At 37.5% G+C, this 11,015-nt stretch overlaps 2 protein-coding genes across 2 annotated transcripts; one reads left to right on the top strand and one right to left on the bottom strand.

Annotated features, from left to right (window-relative positions):
- The first annotated feature begins 2,099 nt into the window (after window positions 1–2,099).
- Window positions 2,100–4,985, top strand: LOC126611290 (probable pectin methylesterase CGR2). The gene is made up of 7 exons (XM_050279505.1): window positions 2,100–2,336; window positions 2,506–2,658; window positions 2,830–2,869; window positions 3,068–3,106; window positions 3,301–3,675; window positions 4,146–4,201; window positions 4,613–4,985. The coding sequence occupies exons 2-7, from the start codon at window positions 2,545–2,547 to the stop codon at window positions 4,763–4,765; spliced, it is 777 nt and encodes a 258-aa protein (XP_050135462.1). The 5' UTR covers window positions 2,100–2,336; window positions 2,506–2,544; the 3' UTR covers window positions 4,766–4,985.
- Window positions 4,859–7,503, bottom strand: LOC126611210 (pentatricopeptide repeat-containing protein At3g49710). Its single transcript, XM_050279408.1, has one exon. The coding sequence runs from the start codon at window positions 7,409–7,411 to the stop codon at window positions 5,252–5,254; it is 2,160 nt and encodes a 719-aa protein (XP_050135365.1). The 5' UTR covers window positions 7,412–7,503; the 3' UTR covers window positions 4,859–5,251.
- Between the last annotated feature and the right edge of the window lie 3,512 nt (window positions 7,504–11,015).

Below are 11,015 nucleotides of genomic sequence, written 5' to 3' on the forward strand. Positions count from 1 at the left end.
CAAATAGTAGCCATGCTTCATCATTTGACCAACAATGAGTAGATTTTCTTGTAATTTAGGAACAAACATCACTTCTTGAATGTGTTTTTTTGAGGAGTTTGGTTTCAATCAGTAGAGTGCCTCTTCTAGCAACTTTTACAATATCTCCAGTTCCCATTTTCACCTTGGAAGTGAGATTTCTCTTCACATTGATCAACAAACTTCATCTTTTGTCATATGGTTGCTACACCCAATGTCAATGTACCAGTAGATGTTCACTTTTATCTCAATCATAGCATTGCAGACATAGAAAAGTGTTCCAGTATTCTCAAGTTGATTGGCGTGGTTCAACTTCTGTATTCCTTTTTTTCCAATTGCAATCTCTAGGCATATGACCAAACTTCCCATAATTTATGCATTTGGGTTTTCATTCAAACCACATTTTCCATAATGCGAACTTGGTTTTGTCTTGAGTAGCAGTTTGCTTGTAAACAAAGTTCGACTTATTATCCCACTTATTTCCCTTGTTCTTCTAGTTCTTCTGAATTGTTTGATTTCTAGAAGGCCCACTGGATTTGAGATGCTTGTAAGTTACATTTAGTCTAGAATATGTCTTTTCAATGGAGTTCGTAGCATGCCCATCAAATTTTTGCTTAAACCCCTTCAAAGAAACTACAAACTTGCAATTTTACACTTCTAACTTGTTTGTCTCCTTTGAATTCTTATTGCAAAATATCCCAAGATCCCTTCAAGGTGTTTTCATTGGAAATTCTAGGTAAGATCTAGTTTGAAACCGTGTGCACAGAAAATTCATAGAATATGATGATTCATTGATTTTTCACACGAAGTGTATGAGCAAATGATACCTTTAAAAAGTGAGAGCATTCTCAACCTTACATCAACAACAAACAAACCCAACCATCCAAATAAGTCACCCTATGAGATGCTTACTCATGGCATGAGCTATACTTACTAAGACAAAATCTAAGTGATGCACATGGACTATGATCCAATGACTCACATTGCATCATCTAGAATTTAATTAAAAACAAACTTCAACTCCATATGATCTGCAAGTAGGTTTATATGTCAACATTGTTCTCGGTTTTTTAACATCATTTTTGTATCCCATTTTCTTTTGGGATCCATTAGTTTCATGGTTTTGAAGCATTTGTAAGTTTTGCAAACATAAGATCACAAAAAACTATTCACATTTGTTGACATATACATATATATAATGTGGTTAAGTCAAGCATGGTTTTGAAATGTTGTCATTTACCCCAAAGTATACCAGTCTTCTTCCGGTCTTGTGGTAATTTTCCTTACCATTGATCCTAAAGGTTTCAGGTCCAAAGGCTGGTATCGTAGAAAAGGAGTGAATTTTGGTTCACCCAAAATGTTGACCAGGGTGGTTAGAATGATCGGAAAGCCCTCAAAGTGAGATCAGAGCTATATAGGTATTCCATATTGGACTTATACAAGTCATGGTAGTCCGGGATGACTCCATTAGCTTGAAGCCCATTAAAGAATATTACTTGTCTCCCAAGTAAGAAAGTCTAATTCAAGTCAAATTAGGATTACTTAGGGATTAAGCAACGTAATCATAATCCTAATAGGGTTGAATATCTTATCGTAACTTCTCTCTTATATAGTCTATCGCTTGACTTGGAATTGCTCTATCTCAAGATTTCTATAAATACCCTAATTTATCTCTGTGTGTCTTTAATTATCCAAAAAGTCTCTTATGATCCAATACTCTTTACCAAGGATTGTCTCGTATTCTCTCATACACGTCGTTCGTATACGCATAGACATGGAGAAGCATTTTTCTACACGTATCGTCATAGGCTAGTCGTCAAGGATTTGATTCTCTAATCTTGGGAATATGTAGGCAGTATAATCTGAATTCATTTACACCCCATTAATCCCATCCTCCCACGCATGAGTTTATTGACAATTGGGACTAAATTACGCCTTCATCCGTGAATGCTACACCTAAGTCAAAATTCTTCATTTCATAATTTATATTAAATTAAAATATCGCTCAAATTATAATGTAAACAAATTCATATGTAGAATAAAAGGTCAAAAGTATCCTTAACCATTTGCAGGCACGGAAACATGATCCCCGCCGACACATGATGCCAATGCCGCGTGCCGTACAGCCATACAAAATTTAGATACATTCCCACTCACTTCCCACTCTCTCTCTCTCTCTCTCTCTCTCTCTCTCTCCAGCTAAAAGCAAAACAATTTTGTTTTCCGAAAGAAAAAGAATCCGCAGATCTAAGATCCAAAGCCATTGCCGCTGATCAAATCCCCAGTGTGCTGCTCTCGTTCGTCGATCTGAATCTGAGGTACCTCCAAAACCCAATTCAATTTCTCCATTATTTGTAAAATACGACCTTCTGTTTGTTTCGCGGGAAAATTTGACAAGAACCTAAACGAATTCGAGCTTCGATTCACGTTCATAATAGTGGACATGGATCTAATCTACAATGTTTAATTAATGTTGTCTTTATGCAGTAATTTTCGGATTCGTTTCCTTTTAAAGAAGCAGCATTCATGTCGAGGAGGGCGGTGGGATCCACGCGCCGCAATGGGAGCTTTCCGTTTTCCGGAGCCTTCAATTCTAAATCGAAGTCGTCGCCTTTGTTATCCATTGGCCTTGTAGTCGTGGTAACTTTTTTTATTTTTATTTTTATTTTTTATCGATTCGATTTTTCGATTTCCTTGGGTAGCTCCTGCATTGTTCAGAAAATCATGTTTAAATTATGATGAAGAATGCGAATGATTACGATTTTCGCTTTGTAATTGTGTTTTTTTGTTGGGTTTTGGTTGAATTTTCAGGGAGCCATTCTTCTTATCGGCTATGTTTACAAGGGTTCAGGTTTGTGTTATATTGAATGTATTAAGTTATTAACTACCCCATTTACATTTAATGATGTCAATTTGTTCATTTTGATCTGCTAGCTCTGCAATCAGTATATAGAGGTCGTTGATTCTCGGAATTTAATTGCTTTCTATTTTAAGATTTTGATACTTACATATGAATGTGCTGATTGAAATGTTTGTTCTTAAAATTCAGGTGTCCGCGGGGGTGCCAACATAGTTAGTAGGATTGAAGGTGAGTTTGGGACCTTTTCTGCTTGTCTTTTCACGTTGTGTTGTACATTTTATCACTTCTGACGTTGGACTTTATTTGTTGGCGTGAAATGCGCTTCTTTTGTTTGATGATTTTTGTATTTTTTTACAAGTGTTTAGCAATTTCCTCTCACATACTTGTAATAATAGCATTTTGCCATTTGCTTCTATAATCAGGTGACTTCTCATGCACGCTAGAAGTTCATAGAGCAATACCTTTCCTAAAGAAAGCGTATAGTGGCAGCATGCACAAAGTTTTGCATATTGGCCCGGATACTTGTTCAGTTGTATCCGCATTGTTGAAAGATGAGGAAATAGAAGCATGGGGTGTGGAACCATATGAGATAGAGGATGCTGATAGGACTTGCAGGAGTCTTGTGCACAAAGGCATTGTGAGGGTGGCCGATATAAAGTTCCCTCTACCCTATAAAGCAAAGTCTTTTTCTCTTGTGATTGTGTCAGATGCTTTAGATTACCTTTCTCCAAAATATCTGAACAGGACTCTTCCAGAATTGGCAAGGGTGTCTTCTGATGGTCTTGTTATTTTTGCAGGTACTTTCCTTTATAGTTCATATTGCCTGTTCTGTGTTAACGTTATAAAAGCTTCATATAGTTTGGTAGTAGGAATTTATGTTCATAACAGACTAGATTTTCACGTAATAAATTTCATTTCAGTCAAAAGATTCACATTCATTTGGTCCCCTCTAGTATTCCTGTTTTGGTTGGTGCATCGACTCACAACGAATTTAGAGATATTTAGCAGTTGTACTCTTGGAGACACATGAACACCCCCAGTCAACATATTAACTTTTCTACATCCCTTGTCTTTAGATTCTAGTAAAGATACTGGATCAGAAATACACCGACACCAAAGTGTTTCTGACCATAATGATTTACTGTTGACTCAATGTTCTTTAACTTTTTTACTTTTATATTCCCGTAGACACTAATAAACATTTGTTGATCTTTTACTTTTGGTAATAATAATTTCTAGTTTCATTGCCATTTACTTTCATGTTTAGGTTTCCCTGGACAACAGAAAGCAAAGGTTTCTGAGCTATCCAAATTCGGACGTCCAGTAAGTGATCATATGCTGCCTGTATAATGTCACCATGCTACTTTATAACTGTTGGACTAGTACTCTATAGGATGTTGTCACTCACCGTTTGTATTGGATGGTCATTACTCATTATGTTTATCATGTGCTTGAGTTTAAAATTTTACGCATGATCCTATCCAAGCGCATGGTTATTTTTTGGTAAATGAAGCGGATAGATGAAGCAGTGACCTGATCCTACTTTCTAACTTGAAATAATTAAAGGAGATGTTGGAGAGAGAGCATTCATGATCACTTTGGGTTTTGAGTTATTACAACGAGCTTTAATAATTGTTCCACGTACATAAGTTGTGTTCTGTTTTGGGTTGTTTAGTGGTGACATTTTATTGCCCGATTGACCTTATGACCAATATATCTTTGTTTTTCTTTTAGGCCAAAATGCGGAGCTCCTCTTGGTGGATACGCTATTTTGTCCAGACCAGCTTAGAAGAAAACGAAGCTGCCACCAAGAAGTTCGAGCAGGCCACATCAAAGGAATCGTACCAGCCAAGCTGCCAAGTGTTTCACCTTAACTCATACCACTAATACATATCATAGCATCATTTATTCGTAAGTTTTGGTATGCAACATTGGCGGATAAAGGGAAAATTTGTTTTTGCTGTCGTATAAAAACAACCCCTGTACTGGGTTAATTTTTATTTTTTATTTTTATAAGACACGTCGTTAAGGACATCAACTTTTGTTGTGAAGGATACAGTCACTATTGATTGACATAGTTGACTGAATGCATAGGGTGATTGATTTCCGTACCGTGCTTTATTTCGTTCTCCAAATCTTTCAGCTCCACCTTTCCACCAGCAATTTTCTTCTATAGCTGTATAAGAAAGTGACTGTAATGACAAATACAATGCGGTGGTAGCGAATAAAATCTGGCTTGTTACACGGAAATCGGGACCAAGAATCATCCTCTATTGATACGCTAAGTCGCTTTGTAAGAAAATTCAATGGCATCGAGTTTGCAGAAGCCGGAACTTCACCTTCTGGAGCAAGAGAACTGGAGTTCACACATTGTCACCAATAATCCCCACAAGAGCAATGTCCGTCCTTAAAGCAATGAAACCTGTGGGCATCTCTCACAGTGATTTCTCTCCCAGCAATGGCAGAGATAAACTTGATTGCATTGTGGCAGTCCCCACAAATCCTCAGGTTCTTCACCACAAGCAAAGGCTCTCCCTCTCTCGTCGAGAGCAACCCAAATGCAACCGCTAGCTTTTCACTGTGATGCCCTAACCTAATCTCCCTCTCTCCTTGCACCGATTCATCGTCCTTTACCAAGGTCCATCTTAAATCAGGCACATACCCCGCTTGCTTCATCTTCCTCGACATCTCCCCCAAGTATTCATGAATTTCTTTGATCATCGGGTGGGAAATCTCTTCAGCCACAAAAACGTGTACCCTCTTATTCACCTCGATCCAACTACAACCTGGTTTCTTCTTCACTCCTCTATCTCGCATATGCTTTCTAACTGTTGATACCTCGTCCCATTTGCCTGCTCTAGCAAACATATTAGACAGCACCACGTATGGAGCAGCATTTAGAGGTTCCAGCTGAAGAAGCTGATTGGATGCCTTTACTGCTAGTTCAATATTTCCATGCGTTCTACAGGCACCAAGTAATGTAGCCCAGCCAATGGAGCCAGGGCAGAATGGCATCGTCTCGATGAGTCTCTCAGCTTCACCCAGTTTGCCTGCTCGACCTAAAAGATCAATCATGCATGAATAGTGTTCTGCTTCTGGTTCAATCCCAAACTTCTCCTTCATCATATCGAAATACTTCTGACCCTCCTCTACTTTTCCAGTGTGAGCACAAGCAGAAAGGACAGAGATAAAGGTTACTTGTGTAGGAACAATATCCATCTGAAGCATATGTTCAAAAAGCCGTAGCGATTCTATTCCAATCCCATGCTGTGCGTAACCTGCAATCATTGAATTTAAAGAGACAGTGTTATGCTCTGGCATTCTATCAAATAACCTTCTTGCATCATGAAGATTTCCGCATTTCGAGTACATTGCAACAAGAGCATTATTCACCGAAATTTTATTTGAAGGGATATCAGATTTGATTTCTAAGGCATGAATCTGCTTTCCCTGAGAGGGGGATGACAAATTAGAGCATGCACTGATCACACAGACGAAGCTGCAATCATCAGGGCTGTGACCAACACGTTGCATTTTCCGGAAACAATGAAGAGCGTCTTCAGAGAACTCAGCATTTTGAGAATACCCAGAAACCATCGTGTTCCAAAGAACCAAATCTGGAAAAGGGATCTCTTGAAACACTTTCCTACATTCTGCCATGCCACCAGCACACTTCGAATATAAATCAATTAAGCCACTCCCAACATGCGAATTCTGGTGGAAACCAGTTTTGATCAACTTAGCATGAAACTGAAGTCCACCCAACAAGTCTTCCACACACGTAAATGCAGTCAAAACACTTGCCAATGTAAACATGTCGACATCGAACCCCCTCCTTACCATTTCCTGAAACAACCCCAGCGCTTTCAACCCTTGGCGGTGCTGGCCATACGCCACAATCATCGAATTCCAAGACACTTCATCTCTCACCTCTCCCGTCACCAAGAACACCCGTTTTGCCTCCTCCAGAAACCCATTTTTACTATAGTAAGTTACAAGCGAATTGTTCACCGAAACATATGAATCAAAGCCACCCGACACCACCACACAATGCAATTGCCTAAGCAAACCGACATCATCACCACAAACCGTGATCACAGCAGAGATGGTAAACCCATCCATGTCGAGACCCATTCTTCTCATCCCAGCGAACAAGCTCAACGCCGGCTCAGTCTCCCCCCTATCGGCATAAGCAGAAATGAGAGTGTTATAAGAGACCAAGTCCGGTATAGGAATTTTATCAAACAGTTGGTGTGCAATGTGGGTGTGCGACTCTTTCGCGTAAGCATTAATGATAGCGTTGAAGGAGAAGACATTGGGGTCCTGGGTGTGGTTGAAGGCGCTGCGAGCGGCGGAGAGACGGCCGCATTTGGAGTAAAGGAGGATGAAGTGGTTGGAAAGGTAAGTGGAAGGAGGAAGGAGGGACTTGACGTAGAGTGCGTGGAGGGCTTTGCCTGTAAAGAGGTCTCTGTCGGCAATGCATGTTTTCAGAAGGTGGCGAAAGCTTTGCAAATTACAAGAGAATTGGTTCATCTAACATGTCAATTCCAAAAGCGTAGAGTTAGGACGATTGTATTCAGTTCCATGCAACAACTCATGCTACTTTAACGAAAAGTCACGGCACTGTTCACTTAATGACAAATCACATTTTTACACTAAAAAATCAATCTTGATACTATTTACTTTATTCTTTATTGTGTCATTATCGTTAAAACTTAAAATTTTTATGTCTTTTTCATTAGTTTTCCTTTCAAAATATTCATAAAATGAATCGACTTGCAAGGAAACAACCAAAGTGATTAGCACACCTTGTCTCAGAAGACTTTAGGGCATATTCAACTTGACTGGCTATAGGGTCATAGGCTAAATGATAATTTTATTTATTTATTTATTTATTAAATTTTTTTATTTACACAAAACTCATATTCGATGGAGGTCCGAGCCAAAAAATCTTAGGACCCACAGGGCCAAAATCTAACCATATGGCCAGCAGGTTGGCTATCCTTAGCCAGCCCGTTCAATTGGGCCGAGCTGTATTTTTGTATTTTTTTTATTTTTAAGAAGAAATTTAAAAAAAATTAAAAATTCTAATTTTTTTTGCCTGTAAATACCTAAGACATTCTTACACCATTTCTCACATCATTTTCACCATTCCATACTATCTTATCTCATTTTATTCAATTCTTCAAATTCTATTCACCTCAGAAACTCTTTTCATACACACCCCTCTCTTACCTCTTCCAATAATCATTCCTTTAACTTTTTCAATAATTTTCAAGTAGCATTCAAAATATGTCAGGAAACCTTATTTTAATATAGTAGTTTAATTCAATTAACCAATAAAACCAAAGAACAAACTTAAAATAATAAATTATTGAGGAGGCTAAAAAATAGCCTCCTTCGGTTGGATATGGTATATAAATATGGTCTGACTTACAAAATAATTTCTTGTAGGGCTATAATCTGAACAAGGGCTAAACATAGCCCTTTCGGTTGGAGATGGTCTTAATGATGAGAGAATGAGAGGAGTTCCTTCTTCGGGTTGTAATCATTTGAAAAGAAGTTGTCACATACTAGCGTAAAGTCTATATTAGTCCCGACTACTTGGTAATCCAGTTTTATATCCATTCGATTGAATAATATTTCGTCAATTCAATCATGACCATTCATTTTTTGCACAATTGAGTAGTCTGGATTATTGAAGAAAAATTGCACATACTAATCCTAAACGTTTCTTATTTAGGTATACAAAAATATATAGTGGGATGGGTATACATCTAATTGAATCCGTTGGTAGGGTCGTAACTACATTGTAACCCACTCTTTAATTAAATCATGAGAATTGGTTGCAGACAAGGTATTAAATATCTATGATATCAGAAATATCGGTAGTCCAAAAACACAAAAATTTCAATGGAAATATCGGAATATTATCGATATTGATAAAAATTGAATAAAAACCACGGAAATTGTAAAAAAAACTAGGAAATTTTTATTGAAAATTTGCAGGATGTTTATTTAGTCAATTATCTATTAGTTTATCACAAAAAATTGGAAGGAAATGCATTGCATGATAGATATAACTGATTTAAGTTGATTATATAGCGAGCTGATAAACATTGTGAGTGTAGAAAATATGTAGTAATTAATGAAAGAAGTTTTAACACACCATAATCATTTATATATAATGAATTAGTACAATATTTTACACATTATACATTGCATGGTAAGATACATGAGTGACTTAGCAAGGTCTAAAATATCGATGATATCGGAAATATCGGTAGTCCAAAAAAATATCAGTAGTCCAAAAACATGGAAAGTTCGATGGAAATATCGGGATATTATGGATATTTTAGACCATGGTTGCAGATACACAGCCCTTTAAGAGGAGGGATCTCTATTTTTTCGAAAAAAATAGGGATTAGTCGTGGGACTCACTCCACATCAAATTTCAACTATCTGAACCGTCTATTTTGTAAGTCTCGATTCAGAGATCATGATTGCAAAAATTCAATTCAATCCAAAACCATTTCCTTATTTATTCATCATGATAAATTTCAATGTTTCTTGAAACATAATATTCGTCAATTTCTTTAAATTCAATTAGATACCTCAAATATTCCCAATTTGGCTAATATTTTGCAAGGATGATGTATGAGGTTCAACTTAAAAAATAGACGGTTCAGATTAATGAAGTTCGATGTAGTGTGAGACCCACAACTAGGAGGCATCCTTTCATGAATTTAGGTGGTCTCAGGACTACCCAAAAGTCCGAAGAAGGGCCTATGAGGACCTCGGAGGACTACACAACGGTCTGGGTAGGTGGTGGAAGAGAGAAAATCACCATTGTTGTGCATATGTTCTGCGCAAAAACTTTGAACCAAGAAAAAATATCTAATTTCAAACAAAGAGGAACACATAGAAGATCACCAATGACTCTGTTGTTCTTGGACCTTGGCTCTAACAAGAAAGAAAGACTTTCTCTCTCCATTTCACACATGACTAGGGATGGGCAACGGTTATGGAGGGCGGGTAACCGCAGTTATTTACCCATAACCGTTTAAGCTCTTACTGCATAACCGTTTACACATTGGGTAATTGCCTAAACGGTTATATCCATACTCATAACCATTTATAAATAGTTAACCATACCCATAACTGCGTACCCATTTAACTGTAACCATTTACCCGTTTATCCGTTTTTTAACCCCTTTACCCCTTTTTACCTATTTACCCTCTTTTTTACCTATCTATATTTTTTAACAACTTGAAAATTAAAAAAGAAAAATTTGTCATAATTTTCTTTCTCTAACAGTTAAACGCCGTTATAGGTACACTTAGCATGCATTTTCGTATTTTAATCTTTACCAGTAATTGAAATAATAGTTTGCAGACAATATTTTGTATTGTTATCAATGAAGGTAATTTATAGTAACACAAATGATTCCAACAAATTTTTGGCATTGGGGTTAAGCCCCATGCATCATAAAAATGAAGATATCATGAAATGACCAAAGCACTACCATTTGTAAGTAATTATCATAGAAACTTCATAATACAAACATAAAACGAATGCACAGTGTTGTATAGAAAATAGGGAGCCTTACTTATAGAGACACAAATATATATTCACACAACTCCACACCTTTTAAAACATTACAAAGAGGGACAAAAAATCCAATAACAGAAAACCAAGCCCAATCCAGAAAGAAACGGACTGACTAAAATTACGGCCCATACCACTCGACTATAACCATTAATAAACAACCACGTTAACCACTACAACAACAACAACAACAACAAAGCCTTTTCCCACTAAGTGGGGTCGGCTATATGAATCCTAGAACGCCATTGCGCTCGGTTTTGTGTCATGTCCTCCGTTAGATCCAAGTACTCTAAGTCTTTTCTTAGAGTCTCTTCCAAAGTTTTCCTAGGTCTTCCTCTACCCATTCGGCCCTGAACCTCTGTCCAGTAGTGACATCTTCGAACCAGAGCATCAGTAGGCCTTCTTTGCACATGTCCAAATCACCGGAACCGATTTTCCCTCATCTTTCCTTCAATTTCGGCTACTCCTACTTTACCTCGGATATCCTCATTCCCAATCTTATCCTTTCTCGTGTGCCCACACATCCCA

The sequence above is a fragment of the Malus sylvestris genome, chromosome 2 (assembly GCF_916048215.2).
Source record: "Malus sylvestris chromosome 2, drMalSylv7.2, whole genome shotgun sequence".
Classification (NCBI taxonomy): Eukaryota; Viridiplantae; Streptophyta; class Magnoliopsida; order Rosales; family Rosaceae; genus Malus; species Malus sylvestris.

Excerpts from the sequence above, each read along its gene's own strand:
- LOC126611210 (XM_050279408.1), bottom strand. The coding sequence starts at position 7,411 with ATGAACCAATTCTCTTGTAATTTGCAAAGCTTTCGCCACCTTCTGAAA.
- LOC126611290 (XM_050279505.1), top strand. The coding sequence starts at position 2,545 with ATGTCGAGGAGGGCGGTGGGATCCACGCGCCGCAATGGGAGCTTTCCG. Across the intron at positions 2,659-2,829 it reads CCATTGGCCTTGTAGTCGTG|GGAGCCATTCTTCTTATCGG; the intron begins GTAACTTTTTTT and ends TTGAATTTTCAG. Across the intron at positions 4,202-4,612 it reads TATCCAAATTCGGACGTCCA|GCCAAAATGCGGAGCTCCTC; the intron begins GTAAGTGATCAT and ends TTTTTCTTTTAG.